Source organism: Telmatherina bonti (assembly GCF_933228915.1).
Source record: "Telmatherina bonti genome assembly, chromosome: 15".
Lineage (NCBI taxonomy): Eukaryota > Metazoa > Chordata > Actinopteri > Atheriniformes > Telmatherinidae > Telmatherina > Telmatherina bonti.
In genome coordinates, this window is record NC_136613.1 from 23,625,085 (window position 1) to 23,640,572 (window position 15,488).

The 15,488-nt window shown below is 36.4% G+C and overlaps 1 protein-coding gene across 1 annotated transcript in view; it reads right to left on the reverse strand.

The window, feature by feature from the left end:
- Window positions 1-1,490: 1,490 nt before the first annotated feature.
- Window positions 1,491-15,488, reverse strand: part of cps1 (carbamoyl-phosphate synthase 1, mitochondrial) — a 66,604-nt gene continuing 52,606 nt past the window's right edge. The window contains exons 33-38 of the mRNA XM_079253830.1: window positions 12,462-12,536; window positions 12,241-12,339; window positions 7,607-7,666; window positions 7,418-7,530; window positions 3,608-3,737; window positions 1,491-3,510 (exon numbers count right to left, since the gene is read on the reverse strand). Coding sequence (XP_079109956.1) covers window positions 3,397-3,510; window positions 3,608-3,737; window positions 7,418-7,530; window positions 7,607-7,666; window positions 12,241-12,339; window positions 12,462-12,536 — 591 coding nt within the window. The 3' untranslated portion in view covers window positions 1,491-3,396. The remainder of the gene's footprint in view (window positions 3,511-3,607; window positions 3,738-7,417; window positions 7,531-7,606; window positions 7,667-12,240; window positions 12,340-12,461; window positions 12,537-15,488) is intronic.

The window sequence follows — 15,488 nt, forward strand, 5'->3', positions numbered from 1 at the left end:
CTGGACAACTTTGAAAAGTCTATGTTGCAGTATCATTGACTGGTCGGAAATAAATCAGTTCAGATTTTAGACTGTAACAGTGTACATCATTCAAATCTCAAGAGTCTTAGCTTCCTAATAATGGTATAATGGAAGATAAAGTGAGTAAAATACAAATTATTTGACATGTCCCACCTGGTACCAGTGGGTTAACTGATATGGTTGGTACAGGCACATTCTGTATATCTGGTACACCAGGCATCTTCCCAGTGTGCCAACGGGTTTTTGAGCAAACACAATTTATTTATTGGTCTTACTGGTCCATAAAAGTCGTTAAATAAGCAGCCCCACCAACTAACACAGGCCCGGCCCACACAAATATTTAACCATCATCCCCTCTCATAGTGGTTCCTATGCCTGAGTAAGTCCATTCATTCAGTCAGCACAGAACTTCCTTTCCTGACCGCTCTGTTTGCCTCTCTCTGCCAGTGGATGCGTACCTGACAACTACCTGGGTAAGTGAAGAGGAGAAAGTGTATTTTTAAGTAAAAAATATAAAAAAAACTGGCGATTCTCCAAAAATGATTGACCGTTCAACCCACAGCAGGACCTTCATCACCTGCTGTGGGTGGTGATGATGGTAGAAGCTCCACTGCTTTTCACCTCACTGAGGTGTTGCTCACAGTCAAGAGACCCATTAAACCCAGTAAGTCTGTTCAATACTGAAAACCCTTTAAGGAAGTTATTTAACAGGTCTACTTTCACTAATTCCTGCTAAGTTTTAGTGGCTTTAAGGAGTTACACGGTTGACATTCAGGCTCAAAGATTAGTGTACATGATTATATATGAGCTGATTTGGGCCAAAATGCCTGGGCCGATTTTTAGTCCCAGTTCACCTCTGGGGTGGTATATTAAACCAATGATTTCCATTTGACTCTCAGCAAGTTAACTTCTTTTAATTATTATCAAATTGGTTTGTCTCATCACTGCCATGCTACTGAAGGCCTACCTGCTCAATCAGTTCCATTAATAATAAGTTACACACCAACTGGCAGAAGCAAGTAAAGTAATGATAAAGAATCTATTCCAGTCATGGGCTTCCCTGTTCCCAACTGTGTGGGAGATAAACTGGTTAATGCAGCTAGGAAAGTCCAAAAAGTTCCACATGTACTTGTAAGTGTGAATAGGTTTGAATGGGCTTCCTGTTATGGTTTATGTGCCTATAAATGAAACAATCTGGCATTGCACGGAATGGTAGATAAAGTGGTTAATGCCATTTCTATAGTTTTGTTTAAGCATTCCAAGTTATTTATTTTATACACTAATTACATTTTCAGTCATGCAAATCTTTTTTAGGCGAATGTAAATTAATGCTGTTGTTATGTGTTATAGACAAATAGCCACAAATCTTCATTTTAATAGGTAATGGAAATAAATGAGGAAAACAAACATGATACTATTTTTGAAAGACACAAAAAGAGTCTCATGAAATGTATCTAGTTGTGCGTTAAAATAATTTTAGATATATCTTTTATACAGGAAATGCAGGGAGTAGCAAACATATTAGATACTTTATTAGTGTGTCTAGGGAAATTTTCATATTAAAACTATAATTAAAAGTAGCAACAGTGTAGAGTTTCTGTTCAACAACTTATTTGTTTTTCTGGTTTGGTTTGTTTAATGAATCAGATACTTGGTGAGCTGCAGAAAAAAAAAAAACAGGAAGTCAAATCTGTTTTTAGCAGCTTTATTCTTGATGCAGGAATGACTTTATGGAACACTTTTTTTTATGGTTCCATTTGAAACATTTTTGCAGAATTCATCTGTGTCAGTCAGAGATGGACAAATCAATTGGTCATTGAGCAGAATGATTTGGTTTTCTGCTGGTCAATAGACTGATTCTGTAGCAGCCATGTGTACAGCATGAGCTTAAGAATATTTAATATAATGCAAAAACCAACACTGCAATGCATTAGTCACAGTCAACCAGCATGTAGCTGGGAAAGTTCTTAGAGATTCTTAGATTGTCTTTGCATGGTAAAGTATCCAATATGTGATTTAGGCTTTTCAGAATATTGTACTTTATCACAAAAGACTAACAATCTTTGTATACCTGTTGCAATATTTTCGCTCAGTGTAAATACAATCCCATCTGTTTTTACTGTTGTTTTATCATCAGCCCTTACAAAAACTGTCCCCCCTTTGCCACTGACATGGAGGAAAAGGGTTGAAATAGGATTGTTGTGGAATATTTATTCAAATTCAAATCCTCTTTCGTTGCTTTACTGGTGTCAAAGTGCGTTGCTATACAGACGTGTTGCGTGTGAATAGACATAGTTTTAAAGAAGACTGAGTAAGAGAGGAAGTAATCTGATTTTAATTCACAACCACTGCACATTAAACATGTTCAAACATTAATACACAAAGCATATTAAGACTTTGTCGTGGTTAAGGTGATTCTTATTACACAAACATTAAGAGAGACAGCAACAAAATGTAGCACTGAAGTGTAATTATATCGCTGTTGAGAGTTTACTAAAATCTTGTTGTACTAAAATCCGGTGGTACATTGAAATGGGGTGCTTCTCTAGACAAAGCTGACAGCTATCAAATGCAGGTAAGATAATATTGCTCAAATTTAACCCATCTAAGCCCACTTCAAAGTGAACATGGGAATAAATCTCTCTATTACATGGAAGAGGTATCCACAGTGCTTTGTAGGTTAGAATTTCCTATTAAATAAAATTCCTATAACCCATAATATTGGCCATTTCTTGATTGGTAATATGTCCTAACTAAAGATATTTATTTACTTAGGGATTAATTGGCTAATTTATACAATAAGTGGTCTTCATTTAGATTTTTATATTGTAAAGTTATTATAACACTTGACTTGTTATTTATGATGCTTTTTGAAAAATTCTTTGTTTAATCTTTCATCTCCATCCAACCATCCATCCATGTTCTTAACTGCTTCGTCCAATTAAGAGTCATGTGGAAACTGGAGCCTATCCCAGAAGTCATTGGGCGAGATGGAGGGTATACCCTGGACAAGGTTGCAAGTCCATTAAAGGGCCCATATTTTTTCATCTTTTGGAAATTTGTGTTTAGTATTCAACTCAAACAACTTAAACACACGCGCAGATTTAAATAATTCTAATAACATTTTCTTAATAACCTTTAAGCACACTGCAATTAAAACATTACAAGGTGAAAAGACTACAAGTAATTTTGCAATGCATTGGTAATTACTTCACTCACCAAAGTTGTAAGTTTAATTACTGCCCTGAAAGGTACTAAATTGGTTTGTCACCAAAAAAATTGTGTGTATTTTGGCTTTGGTGAGTCTTGGAAAATTGTACCTCCTACTTATTTTTCCAACTGGACTCAAAGGAAAGCCAAACAGATACCGGAGCTTTATCCTTGCTGACTGGCTCCTCTGGGCTGATTTTCTTTCTTTCGATAGTGGAAGAGGCTGGTGGTGTCAAGCTCACCTGCGTAACGAATAGCTTCAGCAAACAGCTTTACCACCTAAAAAATAAGTATGAATGAATGAATGAATTCCTTCAAATGATTGTGAAAATGTTATTACAAACATTTCTTAAGAAGTAGAATCCTGTTAACTGACCTGGTAATTGGTAATAAGGGGAACTCCATGGTCAACAGCCATCCTGCGGATGAGGAAGTTATCTTTCAGGTGGCGCGTGTTGTTATTGGGTAGGTTGACCACCAGGTCGATATGGCCCTCTCTGATCAGTCTATCAACACATGAAGAAAACAGTGTCAGTGATAAAACCATACTGCCAAACTTGACACACCTGATTTTCAAAGGAAGGAATCACGGTGCAGAACTTAATAGGCTGTTGGATCAATTTGATTTTAATCAAGTGTGTTGGAGCAAACTTGCAGGACTGCAGTCTTCGAAAACCTAAGTTCCCCACCATTGTTTTAGTTGCTTTAAGCATGTTGGATGTATATGCACATGTAATTGTCTTGGGCTAAGGTGAGTCTATCCAAGCTGCCTATGAATCCAACATCAGCACAGACTGCTGATTCTCTCCACCTATGCTGCCCTTCAAGCAGCAGTCTTTCCTCCTTCCATTGCCAGAGTTATCTCATGACTTTTTTTTTTTTCTTTATCTCATGACCTGTTTTTGCCTGCTCTGGCCTTAAAGTGTATGCCTGTCTTATCTTGAGTTTTTCATGTTCTTTTGGACATATGATTGTTTTCTTTTTTGGGGGGGGGGTTTAAAAATTCTGGACTAAGTTTGTTTTCTCTGGATACATTTACTGGAAACAGACAGAGAAGAACTCTACACCTTAGAGATTGCCTAACTAATATAAAATACTGAGTTCTGTTAAACCCTGGCTTGTATTCCAGCTCTCACCACCCGCTCTTCTTTTACCTGTGGTTCTCAAGTGTAACCCTGGATGGATCTCAACATACCCACTGGTACAGCCCAATACTACTAAATTTCTCCAGATAAAATTCCCTCAAAGATGTACATCTGTTTTTTCACACCCACAGAAGAACCAGCAGCTACAGCCTGTCTCTGCTGTTTTATTAAGCACCTGCTTAAGTTGCAATAAAATCATATCTTACCAGTTCTGAGGTATCTGAATTGCTCTGGGTTCAGTCTGCTGAAACATTATAGGCACACATGTCCCAATGGCTTTTACAGTGTTGGCAAGAGTTTCCCACATGCTGGCTGACTGTACATTACCTGCTCAGCACAAAATAATAGATCTGAAGTCAGCCAGTGAATGATGATTAAAATTAATAAATGGCTTGAAGCCATTTTCCTTTTCACTTTGTCTCTAATGATGCAAACCAAAGTGCCCCAGATACTTGATTTTGTAGCACAAGCTAAAAAGAGAACTTTTATCCAAACAGAAAGGAAAAAAAGCAAACGTGAGCTGAAGGCATGAAGAAGATGATATTCATGACATTTTATTTTGTGAACTAACTAATTCTAGTTAATAGCTTAAATATTGTGTACAAGCTGATTGAGACAAACTAAATCTGTATATTCTTACTTTCTACAGTTATGCAAGCAAAGAATAGTGCAATATCACACCTCCTATCATTCAGCCCTGAAGAAGGGGATTACCTTTAGAAGTTCAGCATTAATCTGCAGCTGGAGCTTGATATGATGTTGAGGAATTGGAAGCTTAATGTAGCACTATGTAACTTCAACACAGTTATGACTCATTGTGATGGCGCAGTGACATTCCTGGAGCTGTCGTTGCCCAGCAGCATCATGAGTCTGAGAAACCACACTTTGCAACTTTGTTTCAGCCTGGAGCATCATGCTACAGCTGAGTTTCGCTTTACACAAACTGGATGTCGACACGCCGGTTTTTTCAACATGCAGTGTGGTTCATGAATCAGAGAAAGGCAAGAGCACCTTGTCGGAGGAAGGGAGGGAAATGAAGAATCAAAGGGTGAGAGAAATAGACAATAAAACAGTCAACATCTGCTTGGACTGACTTTTACTGTGTGGAAATATAGAATGTGAGAAAAACGAGCCATCATCAGAGAAAATCGGAGGCGCTTGTTTGAGACTGTTTAGACAGATGACACATCTGCACTTCACAATGTTATACAATGGTAATTAAATATTTTCAAGAAACAGAATTTTGGCAGAATACAGTAGACTGGTAAAATCCACAAACCAATATTACCATTATAACCATCATTACTGTTTGTATCAAGTCAATATAGTTTATTGTTAACCCTTTGATGCATGGTATCCCTACAGTGGACACCTATTTAAAGAATGTTTTCTAATATGTTCATATGTGAGGATGGTATATTTGCAATTTTGATACTTCAGTGGACATTAGGAGAATCATCTAACACACTGCCACTCACTGAGGGATAAACAAATATGGCATAAAATTCCAAATATGCATAATTACTATGTTTACCTATAATAAACAGGGCAGGAAAATGACTAGTTCATTTTCATATAATATTTCTGTTATATGAATATGACTATATATTTTCATAAATATTTCTATAGAATAGATTTTTTTTAAAGAAAACTAAAAAAAAACTTAAATGACAAAGAAAAGTGTCTCTGTATATGTGTGTAGAAGTAAAATACTGCATGTCTAACAACATGGTATTGATTTTTTAACTCCTGCATCAGAGGTTAATCCTTGAATGACATCATGAGGGCATTGATAAATATGTTGGATTTGTTAAGTTATCCTAAGAATTTATCATATCTGAGCTTGAAAACACCCAGATTAGCAGTAACTACACACCAACAGTGGCTATACACAGACATAAAATTTAATAAATGCAAAAGCAATCATTCTCTGTGTGAAAAAAATAGAAGTTAATTGATCACATTTCCCTTAAAGCCCTGAATGCTGTTCTAGCAAATGTGCAATGTGCAGTGAAGAATATGCCGGAGTGAGCAGCATTCTTGCTTTTTCCGCCATGGAAAAGATCTGGGATATGCTTGAAAGGTTGCATTTCAGGTGTCACTAGTTTTAGAAGTGTTCGCTTTGGTCGTGGTTGCTGCTCAACCACTGTAAACACATCATTTCCTAAAGTTGCACATTATGTCCTTTAATAAAAAAGATAACTATGAGGAAAGGGATGGAGATCAAAAGTTTGAAAGATTTCCATTTAAATACCTTCACTGGTTTCGTGGTGCTGTAAGTATCAGCAAGGACAGGCTGAGAAAACAGGAAATAGCAAGGCATTTAAGATTGGGATTCAATAAGTGAATTTAATGAAATAGTTCAAAAGGAAAATAAAGAGGTCTGTAGTGAGGAAGATGCTGACTGCATGAAAAGACATGATAGCTTGGAATGGTTTGAGTACTTTTGCTATATGTTTGAAAGTTTTTCTACAGCATCTCTTAATGCTTTCTGCTCCTTTCCTCTGATACATGGCCTTCCAATAATGCACCTGGAAGGACAAAGAGACATTTTACCTGGCATGGCTGTTTTGAGAAGCCTTTGCAACTATTTTCCCAACCTGAAGCATTCTATGTTTGCATGATAAAAAGTAGGGAGGTCCAGAATCAGACTACCACTTATAAATTATTACAGCAAAATCAGCTTACTTTTGAATATATGTGTCAAAAATGCAATCTTAAATAATCTTCAAATTTTTCAAAATAAAAATATCAATCCCCCTTTTGCCTTTGGGGTGATCACATTTCATTTTAGATTATCCTCAAATGTGACTTTATTTTCTCTGAGACAAGAATTTCCTCATTCTCCCTATTTAAGCTTTTTCCCCACCAGTCTGTGAGTTAACTCTGAGCTTCAGAGTGTGTTAAGTCCTCTTTGATCTCGTCCACATCTTATGGAGATAATGAAGGGGGGGATGGCTTTAGATCTTATTGCAATATCCAATGCTAATTAGAGTATCCAAATTTTTACTCTGATGAACCACATCTTCATTTTCACCAACCTTTTTATACTGGGCAAGGTAGCGTTTCTGTCTTTTTCAGTGGGCCAAGCTACTGGAATGGCAGGTACATCATTGGCAGACAACCAGGCAGACGTGGCTTCAGTAGCATAGAGCTGGAAGGTAAATAAGGCAACATTACAACCCAATAAAGAAAAGAAAGATACAAAATCACAAACTATCAACACTCACCTTGAAGCCTTCCTCTTTCAGCTGGTGTGCTGTGGCAAGGAAGTTAGGTCTGAATGATTGCTGGAAGAAACAGAAGTGGAATGGTTATGTTTTTATAAACCAAAATACACAAGAACTTGAAAATAAATCATTTTGTTCATTGATTGTTTGTTCTAACACTTTTATTTAATGGTCTCCTCTTTCAGGTAAAGATACACAACACACTAATAATATTGAGTTCTTTTCTATACTGTTTAATTAGTTACAATAACTTTTAGATTTTTATGAAGAATATAAGGGATTAAAAGATATTCCAACACTACATTGTTCTCTATTGCAACTTGGCCAAGTACACTGTTCAGCAACGATAGTGAACTTTCCTACATTTTCACAATTACTGGTAGTCACTTTCTTGTTGTTTTCTGAGACATGAAAAATCACTGTGTTCATTGTTTTGGGACATATGAAGGTAAATGAAAAATAGCTAAATATATAGCAGAGTTTATGATGAAGCTGTGCAATGTACTGGAGACTTGTCCATGTTGACAGCTGTATTACATTCCATAACTTTCCCTGTTATCAGTGACTTGTATGTATATCTCTCTTCATGCTGACATGTTGTGGTGCTTGTTACTGTTTAGTGACTTGGTGCTTAGAAAGTTAAAATCTTGTTGCTGGCATATGACGTGGTGTCATAAAGCAAAATGCAGCGGTCATGTGATGCACCGGACTGGGAAAAAAAACTGCAAAGCTTGGTTTATCAGTTGAGGAATGATAAGGAGCGATGACAGCATAATGTGCATAATGTCAGTGTGCCATTTAAGCACAGTTAAGGTTACAACCATGTTTGTTCCCTCTAACTATTTTTATGCACTTATTCATTGCAGGGTTGCGGGGTGTTGAAGCATTTCCCAGCAGCTACGAGGCAAGAGGCAGCATACAACCCTGCTCAAACAACCCACCGCCGCCCCACCTCACCCCATACATGTGTTTTTGCATAAAACAGTAAGCTAGTTGCAAAATCAAATTAGTGTAAATAACTCAAATCTGTGTGTTTCCAAAGTTAACAATGACATTAATTCATCACTGATGAGACTGGAGCTATCAGCCTTACTTTAGATCAACCGCTGGTCTGATGCTGACTCATGTATTGTTTCCACAGTGGTCTCCAAGACTCTTTTACATCTTTATTAAGCTTCATTCAGAAGAAGCTGGGAGCTTTGAAATTTGCTCCCGTCACTAGAGTTGCCACCTTTCACAAATTAAAATAAGGCACGCCCACCACAGCCCCAGTCCATGTTTAGTGGTGCGCCAGTTATGTTTTATCCTAGTGTCTTACGTAAAGGAATCATCAAGCAATCAATTAATCAAACTTAAAGCTTAAAATGCTTTAATGAATACATTCTTGTGCAATATTGTTGGATATAAAGAGATGCTAGTTAGGCTTCATAAAGCTGTAATTACATGAATATCAGGAAAAATATAAGAAAGTGCCATATACACAATATCTAGCTACTGTCATGATGTGATGTTTCATGTGCTTTTCTCAGTTTTGGTTTACTGTCTTATTTTGTTGTATTCCCTGTTTAGTTCATTTTTGTGTCTTGTTTCCTGTTTTGATTTCCTGTTCATTAAGTTCACCTGGTTTCGTTTAGTTCATTCACTACATCTGTGTCGTGTTTGGTTTCCCAGTATTTATAGCCCTTGGTTTCAGTTCTGTTGGCTGGTTCATTTTGTTTACTTCCTGTGTCAAGTTTTCTGGAATAAACATCAAAATTCAGCATTCCTGCCTCCAGTCCTGCATTTGGGTCCACACCTCCACCACCTCCTCGTGACGGCTATTGTGTAATAATTAACATAGTTAATTCTCTGTGATGAATCACATGGCAACAGCACTGGTGGAACTGACAGGAATATTTCTGTGTGTAGAGTGTGCAACACTGAACTTTAACCCTTTCATGCACAGTGGCCCTGTGGTGGACACCTATGTACAAGCTCTTTTCTTGTATATTCAAGAATGAAAATGGTATTATTGTAAATAAACCACTTCGGTGGATGTTAGTGAGTCATTTTCAATAAATTTCAACTAACAGGAGATAAATATCTGAACATAATGTAATTACGCAAGTTTGCCTTTGCGATGAATAGGAAAAGAAAATGATACAGCTATAGTTGATAGAAGATTTATATAATATAATTACAATTATATTTTATAAATTATTATAGAATACATTAATATAAATCATATGTAAATTCAAAATATTACTATTAAACACAAAAGTTTCATTGCATATGTCTGTAGAGGTAAAATACTGTAATTAAAAAAATGTTTCATTGTTTTTTTATAAATTCATATATGAAATGGTTAAAAAAAAAAAAAAAACACCTGTGTCACTTGACCTGCAGTAACATAGAGGGGAGGAGTGGGATGACAAATGGTTCATATAATTATTACCATGGTCACTAGTGATTCGGCAAGTTAAAATACTGTTACATCATTCTGTTGGGCGTTTCTATAGCAACACTTTGCCATAGTGACATGCTGTGAAATACATGGCTCGTCATTGTTTAATATACATATTGAACTGTATTTGTTTAAGTCGTGCCATCAAAACAGTTTAACAATACGAATAAAATAGTTCACTGAATGATCATTTAACACAGATTCCTTTAAAAAAAAATGACATGGCTCCCAATAAAGCTCTAAACATTTACATGTAGGAAAAGCATAGCCTATATTTTAATAATAAACGTTTCCCTATACATTTATTTATGAGTGTATTTATTACCTTTTCATTCTTTAAAGATATGTTTTTATTGGCCATTTATACTGGTTAATACTGCATATAAATAAATGCTCACACTCTCCAGATGAGTGCTGTTAGATGTCCTCCGTGAATGTGACTGAACAGTCACTGAGACGTTTTACACTTTGCCTTGTAAACATCTTCACTGACGTTGCAGCAAGGGATTGCAACTCTTCTCAGTCACATCTGTTTAGCAGCAATTTGACTGAGAACGTAGAGTACCACATACAGAAGACATTTCAAAAAGCGCAGGTCTTCTGAGGAGTGCAACTGAGTAAAATCTGCCGTAACTTCCCAAAATGCAGGCAAAGAGGGAAGGAGGCTGGGACCTGCACAGATTTACTCCTATAAACATTTTTGCTGGCTGTTGTATTTAAATTTGTTCATTATTTTCATATTGAGTGCTGATGTAAGCGACGGGCATGTGTAGGATATTGGAAAGTTATGAAAATACAGAACAAAGTGCGTCCAGTATTGGTTCAATCCAGGACACAACATTTGTCTGTCACTTAAAGAATGATTCTGTATTTTAAGGAATGAGTGGCAACCCTACCCACCACCACATTATAAGTAGCAAGTGCACTAAGTTTACCATACATCCATCATCTAGCATAATATCCAGGTAATAAGCTTCTACTTTTTTCACATGGCTTAAACAATGATGTGGCTAATGTGAGGATTTTTATTAGCTAATGGGTCCTTTTGCATACATCTTTATCATGGCAAACACATGAAGAAATACATATATGATGCAGCCTTTAGGTTAAAGGCAATTGATGTGGTTGTTAAAGTAAATAGATCTGCTGCACGCTCTGTGAGGGTGCAGTTTATTTTCAGCTGCTGCAATAGCTCATAAATTACAGTAAATTAGTTTTTATTATTCATCATTTCAAAGCTACCATTTTCCACCTTTTTCTTACTGTGGGATGTAACTGTAATATTGTTAATGACTGGATAGAAAAATGTCATTTCTTCTATTTCTTCTATTTCTGTTACTGTCATGTCAGAGGAGACAAACAAGGGAGAAGAACATAAAATAAAAAGTACCTGGCTGGGTTTCCTGATGCCTGCAATGAGTGATTTGTATGAATGTGAACAGCTCTATCAGTGTTTTTGTATTTAGTTTGAATCTACTTGTCCATTCTGGGCCATTATCTGGCATATTATTGTAATAGCCAACCCCAAAAGGGGAATAGTTAACTGTGTACTACAGGTGCACCATAGTTAGTAAGGGGTGAAGTGGGGGTTTTACAAAGATATGAGCTAAAGCAAAGCATTTCCGTGTTTGCACACGCTCTGATCTGTATGCCCAGAGCCTTGCAGCCCTCTAGCCAGATTACAGTGTGTGTGTGATCCCCACATTTGCTTTACAAATGACCTGCTTTGGCAAGTTAGGATGATAGGGATTTTTTAGGCAGTTAAGGTTATATTATGTAAGAACAACTTAAAATATACAGGCATGAATGTTTTTCTAGTTGTGGTTGATGATTGGATAAGATGTGTGTTATGGAAAAAATGGTCCTGGAGTTAATACTGTAAAGCGTTATTTCTGTGGCACTTCTCAGGTTAAAGCAGTTACAGCATTAAGTCCGGATTAAAGGGTTCAGTTGCATCTTCCAATCTAAAAACGGCACTTATAACTTGCAAGTCATACATTTGAGATGCACATGAGTTTTGCTTTCCTGGAACTTAAGACTGTGCCAGAGAGGCACTGTCAGGAGCTGATAACCTAAAACATTTGGACCACCTGTTCAATATGCACCTCGCAAATGATGTCTTGTGGGCAGAACAGACCAAAAGGAAAAAGAAACAGGAGGAAAGTGGACATCCAGATGGCTGTAGTCTTACCTGAATCCCAATCAGGATGCCCTTCTGTGGCAGCTTAAAGCCTGTGGAGAGCATAGCCTTCAGGAAGGCTGAATAAATGTTTCGTCCAAAACAAGCTACCTGTAATCAAACAAGAAACGGTGATTCTTCAAATTATTTATAAGAAGAAAAAATCTGCCTTTTGTTGTTTCACAAAAACAACATTAATGTGGACATGAACTACATGTTTGCATGGGACTTACTTCTCCAGTGGAAGCCATTTCACAGCGAAGCACAGGGTCTGCATCCCTCAGTCGTGGCCAGGAGAACATGGGTGCCTGTTGAAGACGATCAGGATTTATTTTGGTTTAAAAGAAGATGCTGCATTAAGTTGCTATTAAAACTTTAGTGTCTCTTTGTAAACGTGTCCTTGTTTAGAAGTATGTATTTATAACATTGGACAATGAAAACAGTTTGGAAATAAGGCAGTGTTCTATTGCTGTCCAAATAAAGAAAAAAAAAACAGTGAACAAAGCAAAGAGAGCAGAATTAATTTACCTCTCTTAAATTAAGGATTTTTCTGTTTCTAAGCCTGTCTGTTTTTTTTCTTTGGTCATTTTGGAAACTATATATTTATTCTGGTTAAACCTTAGTAGCTCTGTTGATGGAACTCGTGTAAATTAATTTCTATCTATTCTGTGAGAAGAAAGATCTGCTAATCATACACTTGATAGCTCAGAAAAGTTGTAAGCAAAAAAGAAAAATTTGGGGTATAAAAGAAAACAAATAACAGCTAGATCAACATGTTATATATAATCTGGTCATCTATCAACAACTCAGTGATATGACTTGGCAAATTGTAGAACAGTTTCAGATCAATGTTTTTCTAAGAGAAATTGTAAAATATTTTTATTATTCTAAAATCTATGAGTACTTACTACTTTGCAAAGATTCTTAAAATCTGGACTGATTGTAAACTGCTGCTATATTGTCCAGGAACAAAATTTCAAAAAGAATGATGCAAAGTGGAAATGGCTCTGTGGGGAGGTAAACTTGTCTTTCCTCCCTTTATGTTTGTTTATCTGTTCTTTTTTGTTTACTTATCTTATCAGGTTTGGTCATATTTGTTTTTCTGCTCTATTTCTAATAAAATGTTGGCTTAAAGAGTCATCGGATTCTATTTTTCTGACAAGCCATTGTTTTTGGAATTTGGGCTAATTTATGTGTTTGTTGATATCATCTGACCTGGTGTATTACTATATTATAAGCGTCTGAAATGCAACACATTTATGTGCACACACATCAGAAACTCAGAGTTTGAAGTAGGTCAGATGATTTACCTCTGTCACGACACCAGAGTATCAGCTCATCAGCAAAACTTTGTTTAAAAATAGCAAATCCACATTTTAAATTAAGCGGAGCTTTGCTGCAAAATATTAAGCCAACTGAATCAGAAGATGCCGATACAAATAAAGAATGATAAACCACTGATAAATTTATAATGTTTGAAACTAGTTGGTATTATTAGATTTTTTTTTAAATGATCCATCTTTATTGCATTTAAGTCTTAGAAACTCTGCTGTGCTTGGATTTGCTGCAAGTAAAAACATTTTACTACGGTGGATCAACAACAAAACACAAACTATTGAGAGATGGTAAAGTATTGTACCACTGGACTATCCGACATGCATGGCACATTCACATCAATATGGTAACTGTACTTACATTTTGAGAGGCCTTCGGTTTCAGCAATCCTTGTTAGAGTTTTTCTTAAATGCATGCATGTGGTGCACATTGTGCCAATAGATTTGAAGAATGTAACTAGTTTCAAGTTGATGCTTGACAAACTTGTTTTTAGTGTTCAAAAATTTGCTGCAAAAACACCTATATTAGGTCAAGGCTTAGAATAAAACAAAGAAGCTTTAAAGCAAAAATTCTTTGTTTTAAGTGAATTGCTACGGTCAGTGAAACATAGTATACATTTATATAATTTTTAATTGTGCAGCTCAACTAAAGAGCACCATGCCTTGCTATGGAGACTTTAAGAGGAATCTATAAGAGAAAGTTGGCTTGTCAAACAGCAGATCACCAGCTCTCTCAGCAGCTTGATTGGCATGCTGTCTCTGGACTGTGTAGATGGTGAAGCAAAACTATGAGGTCTAAGTAAAAGTGCAACATCAGGATGAGCTATAATAGGAAAAGGAACAGGTGAAAATACTGCGAAAAAAACAAGAGAGGAAGGAAAGTTAATGAATATAATGGCATCCTGAGAAGGGGAAATGGTAGTCAGAAAATAAATAAACTAGTCAGAAAATAAATGAAACAAAAGATGTGGTGGCAGAGTGATGGCGAATGAGAATAAAAAAGAATCAGGCAATAATTAAAAATGAGAAGGACTTGAAAAGATAAAATTATATCAGATTTAAAGGCAACTGCAATGTTTGAGTGAGTCCATCTTCTTGTGATTGCATTAGAGAAAAACTATTTAGGAAGTCATTAATATTAGTCTATTTAAAAAGCAGACAACCCACATTACCTTGAAAAGAATAAGTGGTTTGGAGTTGTGGGGTTTAAGTGTCCATTATACACACACGTGCACACATACACACTAAGGAAGCAGGGGCCACTCTGGTGGGGGGTGAGGGGTGGGGGGGTTCATCCTTGAAGCAGGCTATCTAATCAGTGAACATAATGTTAGCATACTAATGTAAAAAGAGATGAAGAGAATGAAGTGCACACAGGGAACCCGAATGGCTTATCGTGCCTTTGTTAAAAGAGTCGGAGACAGACGGGGAAGTGTGCAGAGATAAAATGACAAGAGTGTAACCAAGAAAGAAAATGAAACAGGAAGAAGAACATGTACAGTGGGAATAACAATGAGGGGGAACTTTTCATGAAAGCCAGAAAAGCAGATACAAGTAAATGTGTGATAGTAACACAGTCATCTATCTGTTTGTCACCCAAAACAACTCATTTCCCCCATTATTGTTGTTAATGGGTAAAATGATTAAGGAGACACTGAAGTGGAAATAAAATAAAGGGACAGAAGACAGGAAAGGCTGGGAAAGCAATAAGAAAATTGAACCTGCAACACTTGTGGAGCTCCAACTACAGGATTAGAAATATTTTTTAAAAGTTGTTACAGTTACATCGCTTTATTTTTCAATTACCGTGATATGACTACAAGATTAAATGTATATTATTGTTTAAATAACTGAGTCTCCATTATAAAAGAAATCCTACTGAAATAAGACAGTTCTTCCTTGTCCCCTTATTCCACACTGGACACC